The sequence below is a fragment of the Panicum virgatum genome, chromosome 5K, assembly GCF_016808335.1.
Source record: "Panicum virgatum strain AP13 chromosome 5K, P.virgatum_v5, whole genome shotgun sequence".
Taxonomy (NCBI): domain Eukaryota; kingdom Viridiplantae; phylum Streptophyta; class Magnoliopsida; order Poales; family Poaceae; genus Panicum; species Panicum virgatum.
In genome coordinates, this window is record NC_053140.1 from 32,537,985 (window position 1) to 32,552,466 (window position 14,482).

The following is a 14,482-nucleotide window of genomic DNA, read 5'->3' on the forward strand; positions in this document are numbered from 1 at the left end:
GGAAAAGTAGCGTGGGCGGGAGCGAAGTCGATCCCCATGCGTGTGGTCTAGGTTCCCCTGGCCAGGTTGAAATTCGATTCGGAATCGTCCGCCTCTCACGGCATGAGATTGCTTAATGTTTTCGGTCACACAGAGTAACAAGTGGAATATGATGATGATAATACTGCTGGTTGATTAAATGATTGATCTACCATGTTTGTGTAGAGTTAGATGCAAACTTAGAATGGTTAATCCAACTGGAAGATGGCTAAATAAAATCTGAAAATAAGGATCAACATTTAGTGGCGTTTTTGGCAAAACAAACCCCACCAACCAAAAAGCCTTGCACGTCTAGTTATCAGACTATGTTATATCCGGTGACGGGTCAGTCTTGCTGAGTATTAGTATACTCAGCCTTGCTTGTGGCACTGTTTTTCAGGTACTAAATTCGAGGATCTGTTTGCAAGTCTTACTTGGCCGTGTACTCTTCCTCCGGGTTGGTCTGTTGAGTGGGATGGTCCTTCAGCTGGTGCTAACCACCCGCCCACTGAGTGACGCATTCGTACGGGCTTTATCGATGCGTCACGTTATCTCGCTAGTTATCTCTTACTGCTTCCGCTGAACGATGAGACTGGAATAAGTTGAGTAGTTGGAACTCCATAGTACTTTGCTACTCTGAACATGGTTTGTAATAAATTTTCTTTCCGCTGCAATCACTCTGAGGTGTATGAAATGTTCTGTGTTGTAATCTCTGGGCTCACCTTCGCGTGAGTGTTGTCTGCTGATCCTGAAATAGCGTGGCTTTTATCGAGGCTTCACTCGAGGAACTACCGGTGAGTGCCAATTTGGGTCAGAGTTGCTTAGCAACAAAGATCAGTGCACCCGGGCCCTGTATTTTTGGGTGGTTCCGCCACAGGTATGGCTTTGTATTCAGACTATCGTTATGCTATTCATAAAGAGTTCATTCTTGGTTATCTTGCTATGTTCTTAGCCTGCGTAGCCAAGTTCTGTTCTTATTCAAGTTGTATTAGTTGCTTGCTTAGACAAAATGATCTGGGTAAGGATATCGGTTCGTTGTGCTTTCGTGCTTGCCTTAGCGTCTTACCTGTCCATCCGAAGGGTGGGGCTTCTCGGTTAGTGTACTCCCCGACGTTCGGGTATTCGTGTAGGAGTTCATGCAAATATGAAACGGTCTGGACGTTCTCCAAAACGGGTCATTCTCCCCGATGTCCCTAATTTCCCGGCACCTGCAGTTCTAAGTGTGTGACTAACATAGCTTCTCTGCTGACATGAATAGTATACTAGGACCTTGCTTGCCTATGCTCCCACACCTTAGGTGTATTTGTTTATTCTTTATTCCTGAGAGTTGGCTAATCTGTGTGTGTCACATTACCCTCGATTATCTTTATTATCACTTACCCCTGTATGATCAGCAGTTCACACCTTATCTCATAATTGGTATGGTTATGTATCTGGTAAACATCTTTACACACCGTAGCCATCCGTTGGGAAAATATAAATAACAATACCCTGAATACTTCCGGGTGAAATGCTACAACGGTATATCCGTGCACTTGCGGATTCTTCTGTAATCGTTAAGACATACTGCACGCCGCCCCATGGCATCACCGCTGTGGGGCAACAGACCAACAAGCATTTCTTGGCACCGTTGCTGGGAACTAACCATTCCTAGTGATTGCGCTAAGAAATGCCAACAATCCCGCTCATACTTGGGCGCCCGTCCTCAAGGACACAAACACTAGAATTGATATAGGGACAGGAAAAATCAGCCTCCGCATCATGGGAAAGACCGTGAAGTTCAAATTTCAAAACAAGAGGGAATTATTCCTGATTCACGAGGATAGCGAGAGAAAGGGGTTATGGGCAGAACCCGGTTGGGATGATCAAGATTTTTATCACTCCCCTTCCAAGCCAGCCTGGGAGGATTGGGAGATTCATACTCCCCCAACTGAGCCAGTGGAAGACGACCAGAAGATCCCTAATTTCATCACCAACACAGTATGGGAAAATCTGGAGATCGTCTATCCTACACCAGAGGATCCTATTCCTGCACCGTCTACGCCACCAAAGAAGAACAAGAAAATATGGCGCAGGTAGAAAAAGACGTCATCGCCCGCTACTACTTCTCCAGGTACGGATGAAACGACCTCAACCTGATCAGGTATGGAGAAAGGTCCTGCTTTTCGGACCCTAAACCAAGAGCTAGGTCCCCTCCCCTAAATCAACTGTATCCTTTATTTGCTTTTGAATAAAATTTGATAAAATTTCCAAAATAAAATAAATGTTTACCACTTTATTTCCCTTTTATCATGCGCGGTAAGAATGTTTTAACTCCTTATGAAATTTGAAAGGATGAGTTTTGCTTTGTTCTGCCGTATCTGTTGTGTCTAGTTTGGCAATAAAAGTTCTCGCAAGTTTAAGTCTATTGGCCATGTAAACACCTTGCAAATGAACCTGAAAGTTCCGTGGGTTGCATATGCTTGATCCAAGTCTAAGTTGTTGTGAGTACAGATATGGTAAATAAAGTTGTACAAATTTGTTTTAGTGATGCTTGAAATCTGGAGTTTTTTGTTTTCGAAAAGCTAAAAAGGGCAAGTTACCCAGTGATAAGCAAGTCCTACCAGAGCCATATGTTTCATTCCATGAAAAACCTTACGCATATGCTGCTTGATGTTCTGTTGAGTTTTGTTAAATTGTGTGACCCTAGTGAGATGCTTTTCATGCTTTCTCGATAATAAACACGTACATGTTCCATCCATTTACGACATTCCTACATTGGAAATTAGCACCACTATCCATCCATTCTCCATTAATAAATGCTCCATGTCTTGGTAATCTCTCTCGTAGAACATCCCTGAAATAAAATAATGTTAGATTATGGTTGCCCCAAAAAGAGAAAAGATGGCATGCCGAAGAAGCATGACCCAAAAAAAAGAGAAAAGAAAGAAAGAGAGGGGTAGCCATGTCTCAAAAACAAAAGAGAGAGAAAAAGGGACGATTTAAGAGTGAGAACCAATGCCTTAAGGAGTAAAGCCATATCTATCTATCCACCCACTCGTACACTTGCACCTTTTGATCAAGATTGCATGACTTGTTTCTCCATGGATCCTCTTTTTGACTTTACAATATATGGAATGCAAGTATGCCCTGTTCTTACCCTACCTTGAGCTCCACAAAAGCTTTGTAGCAGTAGGAAAGACTGAAGGCAAATACTGTCGTGGCAAGGATAACAAAAGTTGAGTGCTTCGAGAGAATCATCTTGGGAACTTTTCCGCACTTTCAGAAATTCTTCAAAAATATCTCCAGATGGATTGCAGATCTATGAACAAGTAAGTATTACTTTGTGCACCGTTCTAACTCTCAACAGCCCAAGACGAGGAGACTGCTAAGAAGACCCATGAAGGAGTAAGGTACTTGTGCAAAGGTATGATAGCCAACTTATTTAAACTTATAGATGAACATCGCTGCTTCAGACTGTGACATGACAAGTAGGTATGAGTCAAAGTGATTTTCTGATCAACAACCTGATTTGTCCTACTTTGCTCAGGACGAGCAAAGGACAGCTTGGGAGATCTTGTTAACGCTCACTAATGACCATTTCTAGGCGTCAACTTGATCAGAAAATCATGAGAGTTTATATTTCTTACACGCATCTTTGTCCAATAAAGTCCCTAAACCACATTTCACCTTCTAGAAAATACAAGATGTGTTTTTGAGCTAATATGCAGGTTGCAAGCACACTTTGGCCTGACATAAAATCATAGAAATTATCAAAGCATCGATTCAGGCTCAAATGGACCAAGTGTAGCCCAAGAACCCAATTCAAACCACTCAAGACAGGCCGAGATCAGCATGGATCAGACAAGGGAGGCTAGGACAGCTGACCTGAAGAAGGATGGGGGCAGTTGGCGCCCTGGGTTGGTCGGCCGACCACCCTAGTCGACCGACCAGGCCCATGGGCCCCACTGCCTCAACCTCGACACGTGGCGCCTCCTCATAGGTCCCTTAGGTCGGTTGCAAGGGTCTCACCCCGTGGCTCCCTGCTATAAATACAAGGGGGGTAGAGATTAGAACACACACACCACACTCACCTCTTCTCAAGTTCATCTTGTGTAGTCTTTAGGCCTAGTGGACTTTAGGAGAAGTCTAGGAGTCATCGAGTCACCGGAGTTGCTCGGGAGTTTTGGTATGGGTTCATCTCTAGTTCTCTCTTCTCTCTTGTAATATTTGGTCATTTGTAATAGAATTAGACTATGGTTACCGATATCTGCTCGAAGTATATTCTGAGTTATCGGATATATGCTTCTTGATCTGGTTGCGTTATTCTTCAATACTTGCATTGCATGATCACCCTGTGCTTGCGATGGTTAACATATCTGCCTTAGAACTCTATCAACTACTCCAGTATTCGTATGACTGCTCTAGTGTGATGTCTGTCCATCCGGAGGGTGGGGGCTCCGCGCGGGACACTAGAGTATCCCTTAGTAGTGTAGACATGGTGTCTAGATTAGCTAAGTGTTGCTGGATGTCAACTATACAAATAGTTTGTAGAGGTAGCCAGCAGGTGGTGACAGCCCTGTTTGAGCCCTAGTAATCCTCCATGTTTGGTATGAGGGGTAGGAGATGCATAAAGCAGCCGGGGTGTACGGGCTTCTCTCGTTACTTCGATAGCGGTCTCCTCGTTGTGTAGTTTAATCTCTGACGATCTAACCATAAGATAGCATAGATATAGCTAGCCTAGCATAGTTGACTCGAGCTCGAACTTCTGCCTTTCTCCCGGCCTATAGCATCTTTCTTTATTTATTTATCTTGAGGGTAGTTGTGTGTGTGTCACACTACCTCCTACCATGTTATGTATCTTATTCCTATTAATGCAAGAGAATATCCAATCTAGATAAAGTTCATCAACTAGTCCATATCTCTTCATTCACCGCCTTCCCTGTGGAAATATAAATGACGCCCTGGTATACTCCCGGGTAAAATGCTACAGCGGTATTACGGGCGCTTGCGGATTTATTCGTGGTTCATGAAATACCTGCCACCCCAATTGACATCTGCAGGCGTCATCACTGTTTCCCGGTGGTGACGCTGGTAGGCGCCAACATTTATGCACCTCCTACCCCCCAATACAAATGTGTAGGATTACTGGGAATAGACAGGGCTGTCACCACCTACTGGCTACCTCTTCAAACCGTGGAAAAGGCCGACATCCAGCAATACTTAACTAATCTAGACACCATGTTTACACTAGTAAGCGATACTCTAGCATCCCGCACGGAGCCCACACCCTCCAGATGGACCGACATCACACTAGAACAAACATACGAATACTGTAATAGTTACCAGAGTTCTAAAGCTAATGTGTTAACCATCGCAAGCACAAGGCGATAATGCAACGCAAGCATAGAGCGATAACGCAACCAGATCATGAAACATATATCCGATAACTCAGAATATTAATCATGCAGATATTGGTAACCATAGATTAAATCTATTACAAATGACCGAGAATTACACAAGAGAACTAGTGAAGAACCCACCAAAACTCCTGAGCAACTCCGGGGACTCGATGACTACCAAACTTCACCTAAACACCACTAACCAATAGAGCTAAAGCAAGAGAATGAATTGAGCTTCACCTGAGAGGTGTGTCTCCATTTTTACCCCCGCCCTCTCATATTTATAGGAGGGAGCCACGGCCTAGCAGTAGCTGATCCTTGCAGAACCGGCCTTGGCAGCTAGTGAGGAGCAGCCACGTGGCAAGGTTGAGGCGGTGGGGCCCATGGCCTTGGTTGGCCAACCAGGGTGTGCCTGCCCGTGGTGCCAACCACCCCCAACTACCTTTGGTTGGCTATCTTGGGCCTCCTCTTGTCCAAAAAGGGTGCCACACCTTGTCCTAAGCCGGTTTGCTTGAGTACTTGGGCCTCCTTTAGTCCAGTTGAACCTGATAATTGTGCTCTGCTTTGTCGATGATTTTATCTCGGACCAAAGTGTACTTGTAACTTGCATATTAGCTCGAAAACACAACTTGCAATTATTCTAGGGGTAAAGTGTGTTTTCAAATTTATTTGGTAGATAATACGTGTAAGAAATGCAAACTCTCATGATTTTCTAATCAGATTGACGCCTAGAATTGGTCACTACTGAGCTCCAACATTACTATAGAAGGAAACTACTCGAGAAGCACACCTAGGTTCATATCGATCTAGGATTTCATGTAACCTTATCCCCCCAGGCTATATAGGCGGGCCAGGGACCCCTCCAAAGCATATACAACCCTCAGGCGATATAAACCATCAAACAAGATGTAGAGTATTACATATTTGTGGCCCGAACCTATCTAAACTTTGTGTTGCTTACTTGCTTGCACCATCGTGTTCCTGATCTTGACAACTCCCTACCTACAATCTACCACCTTAGGGTATCCCTAGGTGGGCATGCCGATAAAACACCGACAATTTCTTTTGTAGATTTAAATATACAAAACTGACAAGCAACACTACTGTGGTTGACCAAACACTAAGTTTGCTGTTTTCTTTTGTACGTCAGGTTCAAGCATAGGAACACTTTAATTGATGTTTAATTATCTTTGTGTATTTACGTTGGTGCTGAGTTATGTATGTGAACAGGTAGTGCTCTTTTGGATCGTGCTTAGTTCACATTCTTATACTTCAGAGAACAGCAAGTACACATAGCCATGGAGTTTGCTACAGCTTTAACTTGTTATTTATTCTACCTACACTTAAAAAGTCAGAACATTATCAAAGAATTATGATCTCATTAACTAAATATTAAGACATTTTTAATCTACTTATGTTGTTATGGTAAGAACGGTGGTTTACAATTTACATTCTCATCATGAGTTAAGTGACATGTTCATATATATGTATGGCACAAATGAGGAGCATACTTGCAGGGCATCATTTCATTGCATCATATTGCATTTTGCATAACACTCGTGGTGTTGCCCTCTTATGGCCGCGACCGTACCGGTACAGCATCCTACATTGTCCGAGGAGGGGTATGATGCAACTAGATACCTTGTCAGGTAAGGAGGTAGTGGACATGGCATATGCATTGCATTGACATTCATTCTGACTTATATATTCAAGTATTGAACATTTACATGGAAGTGGATATGAGGTTTTCTATTTATAAGCGGTTGTTCTTTGTTTATTTGTTTCATATGAGGGTGGACATCTTAAATAATGTTTCATATCTCTATTCAAATTGTTGTCTAATGAACTTACTGTAATTTAAATAACTCACTAAAGTGGTTTGCTTGCTAAGATTTATTAGCACACCCCACCTTTCCAGGTTTGAGTCGATGCTTTGCTTGAATAGATGGGATTAGCTATACATCATCACATCTTTTACCACGTCCTTTTATAATAATAACAAATTTTGTTTTGTTGTAGTGAGTTTTTTTAGTAGACCCTGTGTTTTTTCTCTTGGCTTTATAAGAATGAGTGCGGATGACATTTACTATTTATCTTTGTATAATTTGCTCTTTAAATGCTAAAGAGTGGTTCATCTTTATATGTCATATATGTGGTTGTTTCCATGCTTTACTCTGTTTGTTTCCATGCTTTACTATTTATCTTTATAAGAATGAGTGCTTTACTCTGTTTTTCATACTCCGGCTTGTGGGAAGGGTGTTGAGTGACATCTTAGGCTTTGTGGCGCCTGGGGTGTTACAATATGTGTGTTCCTTGGATCGTCCGCGTTCCTTGCTGGTTGGTTTCGTGACATTCTATTGCTTTTAGTCTAAAAACATTTACGGCAAGTTATTTACTAAGTGGCTGATTTTTCTTTTCTTTTTGCTGTTGTTGTGGATTCTTCGTTGGTAATTTGTTTCCCACTTGGGAATTGTCCAAATTAAAACTGCTCACTTGAGGAAAAACTTATGGAAAAGAATAACTATTGGCCATTTGAGAAAAAGCATTGGGGAAATTTTGAAGATGTTGCAGTGGTAATTGCTATTGGAAGATTTCTTTTACTTGTGGTTTTAAATTCCCTATCAGCATCACACATTGTATCAGGTGATGGGTGATTATGCCCTGGTGAACCGTTTGTAGAACATTTAGAGACATTTAGAGAAACTGAATCTAATGAATGGCACAATATTGTAGACTGTTTGAGTAATTGCTCTAAGTGCAGAAACCGGTTTGCCGTTTTACAAAGCTCACATTATTAATTTTGCAGGAAACGAGCTCACACTATATAATATAACTCCAAAATATACTACACTTCCTTTGAACAAATTAAAAATATTTTCTGTGGTTTTTACATATGCAGGACCCGGTCCACGATCCACTACCAAGGGAAAAAAAATTGGAGACAATGGTGCAAGAGTTATGTAAAGCTAGCTGAGGAAACTTATTCTGAACAAAACATGTCCGCGTTTATGTTTACCGGTTTAATGACATGGTGTGCTGCTCCCCGAGGGGACCGTAATAAGCTGGTCGTTTAATTTGTTTTAGGATGGGGCGGTCAGAGGGAGACTGCGGCATAACAGTGAGGGTCAAGCGAACAAAGAGTCGAGAATTGAATTTATTCGAATTATATATTCCTGACGATCGTGACTGATACTTTAAGGTTAATGTCAGGCAAGTGCTGCCTAGATTTGTAAAACTTTAAAGCTTGTAACCCAAGTGAATGATCTCTTGCTATAATTTCAAACAAAAAAAAGCATGGCGAAAGTGCCAATGGTCCAAAATTAAACTGTTACAATGAACATCAAACATACATAAGTACAGTAATCAAACCAGGAGGTCGAACATGGGCGACCAAAGGAGATAGGACCAGACCTTTGTGCAAAAGCAGACAGAAGTTGGCTAACTGGAAAATATATACATAGTACCATTCTGTAATTAATTAACGTGTTCAGAGCCACACATATAACCAGATAAGCAGATTAGTTGAAGTATCAGCACGCACTAGATGGAGATAGTAACCAACATTATGATGTGGAAGCTAAGTACTGCCACATACTAAACAAGATTGAGTACAATCAACCAATGCTGTGAAGTACATTTCATTAGGCCACGGATGGGTTCTTAATTCTTATTATCATTTTCTAACTTTCCAGGCATCCTTGTGGTAAGCTCAGAATGAGCCAATCCAGAGTCTTTGCCATCTGATGCTTGCTTGACTGAATTTGATATATTCTGTATTGATGCAACCTCAATACTTCCATCCATGTTCGCCTGCACTGATCTCGTCTCCATTGTCTCATGACCATTAAACTCTGAAGGAGCTGCTTCACAGTCTTCAACCCCGTATGCCTGCTCAAATGAACTTGGAATCACATCTTCCGATGCAACATCAGTTCTTCCATTCCTTTCTGCCTGTGCCATACTTGTCTCCGCCTGTGAGCCAGCTTCAGTACTGGAGTCTGAGATGCTCCCAGATGAATGTCCTGACAATGCAGAGCTTCTAGGAGTATCTGTCGAGGTATGCATGTCACCATCGTTGAGACCCAAGGACAGTTCACTTTGCTCATCATCCAACACATCTATCCGATCAACATCAACATTGTTTTGTGAGATATTTGGACCAGGATGTAGCAAAGGCTCATTAAGTGCAAGCTCTCTTCTCTGCTTATCTCCTTCACCCACAGCTGTTGTCTCAGTTTGTTCAATGCAACAACGGAAATACACTTGCAGGGGTATATCAATCATACGGACAACAAATGAAATTGCAGAAAAAACCTGAAAATTTGATTATGCATCATATTATATTTGTATTTTATAGAATTGGTTTGTTTTAATCAATAAAGAGTCCATGTTGTCAGCATGCTTACCTTAGGAATTGTCACCGGACCAATAATACCTACTCCATATAGACTGCATAGAGAACCCCCTAAACCTAAAAAAGACATTGCGCATGTAAACCCATGAAATTTCTGGACATGACACATGCATTTGATACGGAAGAAATGGCCGCACAGAAGACAAATAAGAGCAAATACACCTGCCATAAGCAAGCAAGCATAGCTGATAGTTCCCATGATAACACACGCAAGAAGGGCAAGCATTGTTTGCTTGGCATCAAGACTTGAGTTTTTCCAGAAGAAAACAGACCAGAAGGCGTTCAAGAGAGCAGCAAAGATTGCTGAGTAGTAAACCACTGTGCCTGCACTATCATTGTGCAGGTAAAAAGTCCAGGATAGGTTCGTTTGGGCAAAAAGGAGACAGGAAATTCCTTGGAGCAGTATGTTTTTGGCAGCGACATTACTGATCCCATGTGCGGTTATTCTGTAAAAAACAGAAGACAAAAGAATAAGGGATCCGAACAAATCAACTGAAAACTATGGTCATATGCTTCATGTAATAATGTTGCATTGAGCTAACATGAAAAAGAAAACAGGAAATATTCTTCATTAAGCTAGCTAGTTGTCAAGGAATTGAAGTTGAAAGCTGCAAGCCCGCTCTCAATATGTGTTCTTCTTTGGTGGAGCGAACTTTGACATGGTAGACATTGGGCAAGGTTGGAGGTGCTATTAGAGTATATTTGGGATATCTCTACAATAGGTAGGTTAGGATTGTATATTGAAAGCAAATATGGCTCGGAAAATTGGTGATTGATTATTGAGGGTACAAGAGTACATTATATAGGCAAGGATCAGTATCTAGGGTTTATAGAATACACCCAATCAACGGAGATCCTTGCCATTCAAGATCAATTACCATAAACCCACATGACAGCCCTGGCCGCCTAGGTTAGATGCCATGGCCCAAGGGCCAGCCCACTAATAGCCTCGCTAACACGCCCCCGCAGTCTGATCGTCAGCCACCGTGCACATTCAGACTGGTCCTAAACTCCGTGAACATTGAAGAAGGGAGTCCTTTGGTGAAGATGTCTGCAAACTGCAAAGAGGTAGGCACATGAAGAACACGAAGATCACCCACGAAAACTCGCTCCCAGACGAAGTGTAGATCAATCTCGATATGCTTGGTTCGCTGATGCTGAACCGGGTTGGAGGACATGTAGACGGCACTGATGTTGTCACAATACACCAGCGTAGCTCGGCGAAGAGGGGCGTGGAGCTCATGCAGCAACTGCCTGTCGGCGTTGAACTTGTGCTTGAAAATCCACTTCCCAGTGACAACATTGGCTCGTGGAGGGCGAGGCACAAGATCCCAAGTGTCATTCTCCAGCACTGCATTATATTCTTCCACCATAGCAGCTCGCCAATTGGGATCGTCCAAAGCACTACGGTAGGTCTTCGGGACGGCGAAGAGCGGTGCAGCATGGTAGAGGGCAGGCACTCGAAAGCCACTCTTGGCTCTCGTTGCCATGGCATGCTGGTTGGAGACTAGAGGAACCGCCACGGCACTCTTGGGCAGTGGTACGGCTGGGGCAGTAGCCGTGCTGCTTGACAACGCCTCACTGGATGAGGGTGCAGGCGATGTCGGGGTCGGCAGTGGATGAGGCCGATGGGTGTACACCTGCGGGATGATGCGGCCGACCGGAGCCGGTGGCGCGGGGGTCGGCTACGCGGGAGTCGGCGAGGCCGCGCGTGGTGCGGGGGCCGGGGGTGGGGCGAGGCGGAGTCCACCCTCGGCCGCCGGGGGTCAGGCGAGGCGGAGCCCACCCTCGGGGCCCGGGGGTCGGGTGAGACGGAGCCCACCCTCGGGGGTCAGGGGTCTGACGAGGCGGAGCCCTCCCGCAGGGGTCGGCGAGGCAGGGGTCGGGAAGCCCGGGGGAGAACTGCGCGCCGAGGAAGCCGAAACCGTACGTGGCTGTGCAGGCGCGGCCGAGGGCGACGAAGTAGACGGGGCCACACGTGGCTGTGCGGCAACGAAGGGGGCCGCACGTGGCAGTGCTGGCGCGTCCAAGGGTGACGAAGAGGACGGGACCTCGGCTGGGAGCGCAGGATGTGCTACCGGACTAGCCGGGGTGGCGTCGAGCAGCACCAAAGGCGCAGCAGCACGTGGTGTGCGAGAGGGAGGTTGCCAAGTCCGGCAGGGAGAAGCCGATGCACAGGTCCAATGAGAGCTCGCACAGAGTCAGTAGCATCCAAAAACTCAAGATCCGCCGGTGAGGGAGAGGAGCCGCGCTCAACAAAAGGAAAGGCTGACTCATCGAAGATGACATGACGAGAGATGATCACTCTGTTAGAAGAGAGATCGAGACAGCAGTATCCTTTATGGTGAGCGGAGTATCCCAGGAAGACACATAGGGTGGATCGAGGGGAGAGTTTATGGGTGGCTGTGGCAGACAGGTTGGGATAACATTTGCAACCAAAGACACGGAGGTGGTCGTAGGAGGGCGCAGCGCCAAATAGAGTTGCATGCGGCGCAGAGGACCGAAGTGTCTTGGTGGGTAAAATGTTGAGGAGGTAGGAGGCTGTCTGGAGGGCTTCGACCCAGTAGAAGGACGGAAGGGAGGCCTGAAACAGAAGGCAACGCACAACATTGTTGAGAGAACGAATGAGGCGCTCAGCCTTACCGTTTTGAGACGAAGTGTAGGGGCAGGACATGCGGAGGTGCATGCCGTGGGTGAGGAAGAACGTGCAAGAGCTGGAGTTGTCGAACTCCTTGCCATTGTCGCACTGGATTGCCTTCACTGTGGAGCCAAACTGAGTAGTCATGTAGACAAAAAATTGAGTGAGCGTAGAAAAGGCGTCAGATTTCAGCTTTAGCAGGAACGTCCAGGTATAATGAGAGCAATCGTCAAGTATAACAAGATAGTATTTGTATCCAGAAACACTAAGAACAGGAGATGTCCACAGGTCACAATGTATAAGTTCAAAATTACTGGACGCTCTAGACACTAAAGTACTAAAAGGAAGGCGCATATGGCGCCCGAGCTGACAAGCGTGACAAAGCGAAGAGCCGGTGTCATGGCGGCAGGCTGGTAGGCCGGACGACGCTAACTTGGAGAGAGCCTCGTGTCCAGGATGACCGAGGCGGCGATGCCACAGTGATGACCCAGAGGAAGAAACCAGGGAGTGCGCAGCCGGAAGGCGAAGGGGATACAGCGGCCCAGAGCTATTGCACCTGACGATCACGTTCCGAGACTGAAGGTCCTTCACAGAACAACCAGACTAGTCAAACTCAATAGAACAATTATTGTCGGTAGTGAACTGGCGAACAGAAATAAAATTCTTAATAAGTTGTGGGGAAACCAGAACAATATTAAGATACAAGGATGGATGAAGAACAGTAGCGCCAGTAGAAGTGACAGGTAACAAGGAACCATTACCGACAACAATAGAAGTAGGAGTAGGATACCGCATGGGAGAAGTATGTGAAAGAATGTCGGAATGAGAGGCCATGTGAGAGATAGCACCTGAGTCGAAGTACCACTCGTTGTTTGGCTACTGCTGGTTCAGCATCATAGTGCTTAAGGTGGAGATGAGGGACTGCTGATCCCAGGAGGGTGTCCCAACCATGGGATGGTAGAACCCCGGGGGGGAGGGGACCCACTGGCCAGTGGTGTCCTGGACCGGTGCAGCGGTCTGAGGTTGATGCTGCGCCTGCTAGAGCTACTGCTGCTGACTCGGCTAAGCCAACAGGGCCTGCTGCAGTGGCCGTCGACGGAGCGACACTAGGGGAGGCCGCAGACCGGGCCACATCTGGATGGACCCAGTCCACGGGTTCCAGAAGGACGGCCAGGGGGTGGAAGCCGCCTTGGCACCAACGGTCTAACCACCACCAGAGGCAACACCGGCGTCGAGCGCCTTGCCTCCCCCGCGCTTGGACCTTCGGTTCTTGGACTTGGGCACTGCAAGAGCAGCACCAGGGCCGGCGCCCCAGGAGCTCGTGGCCGTCTTGGGGGCGGACGATGCAACAAACGCCGCGGGCGGCGTGGAAGGAGACCAATGCGCTATGTTCATCTCTTCGAGGAGGAGCTTAGCTTGGGCCTCCTTGAAGGTCGGGAATGGGCGCCCACGATGAAGATGGATGCCGATGTTGGTGAAGCGCTCTTTCAGGCCGCGAAGAACTTTGACGACGAGCGTGCGGTCCGGAACAGGGGGCCCAAGATCGGCGAGCTGACCGGCCCTCTTCTTGAAGCGCCGACAATAGTCAGCGGCAAAGAGATCGCCCTGGGCGAAGCCATGGAACTCGACGTCAAGGAGAAGCGTGCGTGTCTCACGGTTCCCCAAAAACTACGCCTCCACTGCAACCCAAAGATCGCGAGCAGTGGAGCCACGGCTGGAGATGGTTTCGGCAAGGTCATCGGAGAGGGTGCCGGCGATCCAGGACTGGACCACGCAGTCCATGCGAGCCTAGTCCATGGAGGCAGGGGCGCGGGCGTCGAGCAGAATGTGATCCTAAAGAGAGAACTTGCCGGCAGTGAACAGAAACTGATCACACCAGCGAGCGTAGTTACCGGAGTTGATGTCGAGGGTAGTCGGGATCAAGCTGCGGATGTTCTGGATCAAGACGGCCTGGGCGTGGAGGTTAAGGACAGCGGCAGCCTTGTGCAGCAGCATGGCGTCGTGAAGATCGTGCTGCAGCGGGGCATACTC

At 46.1% G+C, this 14,482-nt stretch overlaps 1 protein-coding gene across 6 annotated transcripts in view; it reads right to left on the reverse strand.

The window, feature by feature from the left end:
- Positions 1 to 8,811: 8,811 nt before the first annotated feature.
- LOC120707122 overlaps positions 8,812 to 14,482 on the reverse strand; it is a 40,796-nt gene continuing 35,125 nt past the window's right edge. For 5 of the 6 annotated variants that reach the window (XM_039991916.1, XM_039991915.1, XM_039991914.1 and 2 more), the window contains exons 14-15: positions 9,806 to 10,259; positions 8,812 to 9,713 (exon numbers count right to left, since the gene is read on the reverse strand). In XM_039991916.1, the coding sequence (XP_039847850.1) occupies positions 9,060 to 9,713; positions 9,806 to 10,259 (1,108 nt within the window). In that variant the 3' untranslated portion in view covers positions 8,812 to 9,059. The remainder of the gene's footprint in view (positions 9,714 to 9,805; positions 10,260 to 14,482) is intronic. The other variant, XM_039991918.1, reaches the window with a different exon arrangement.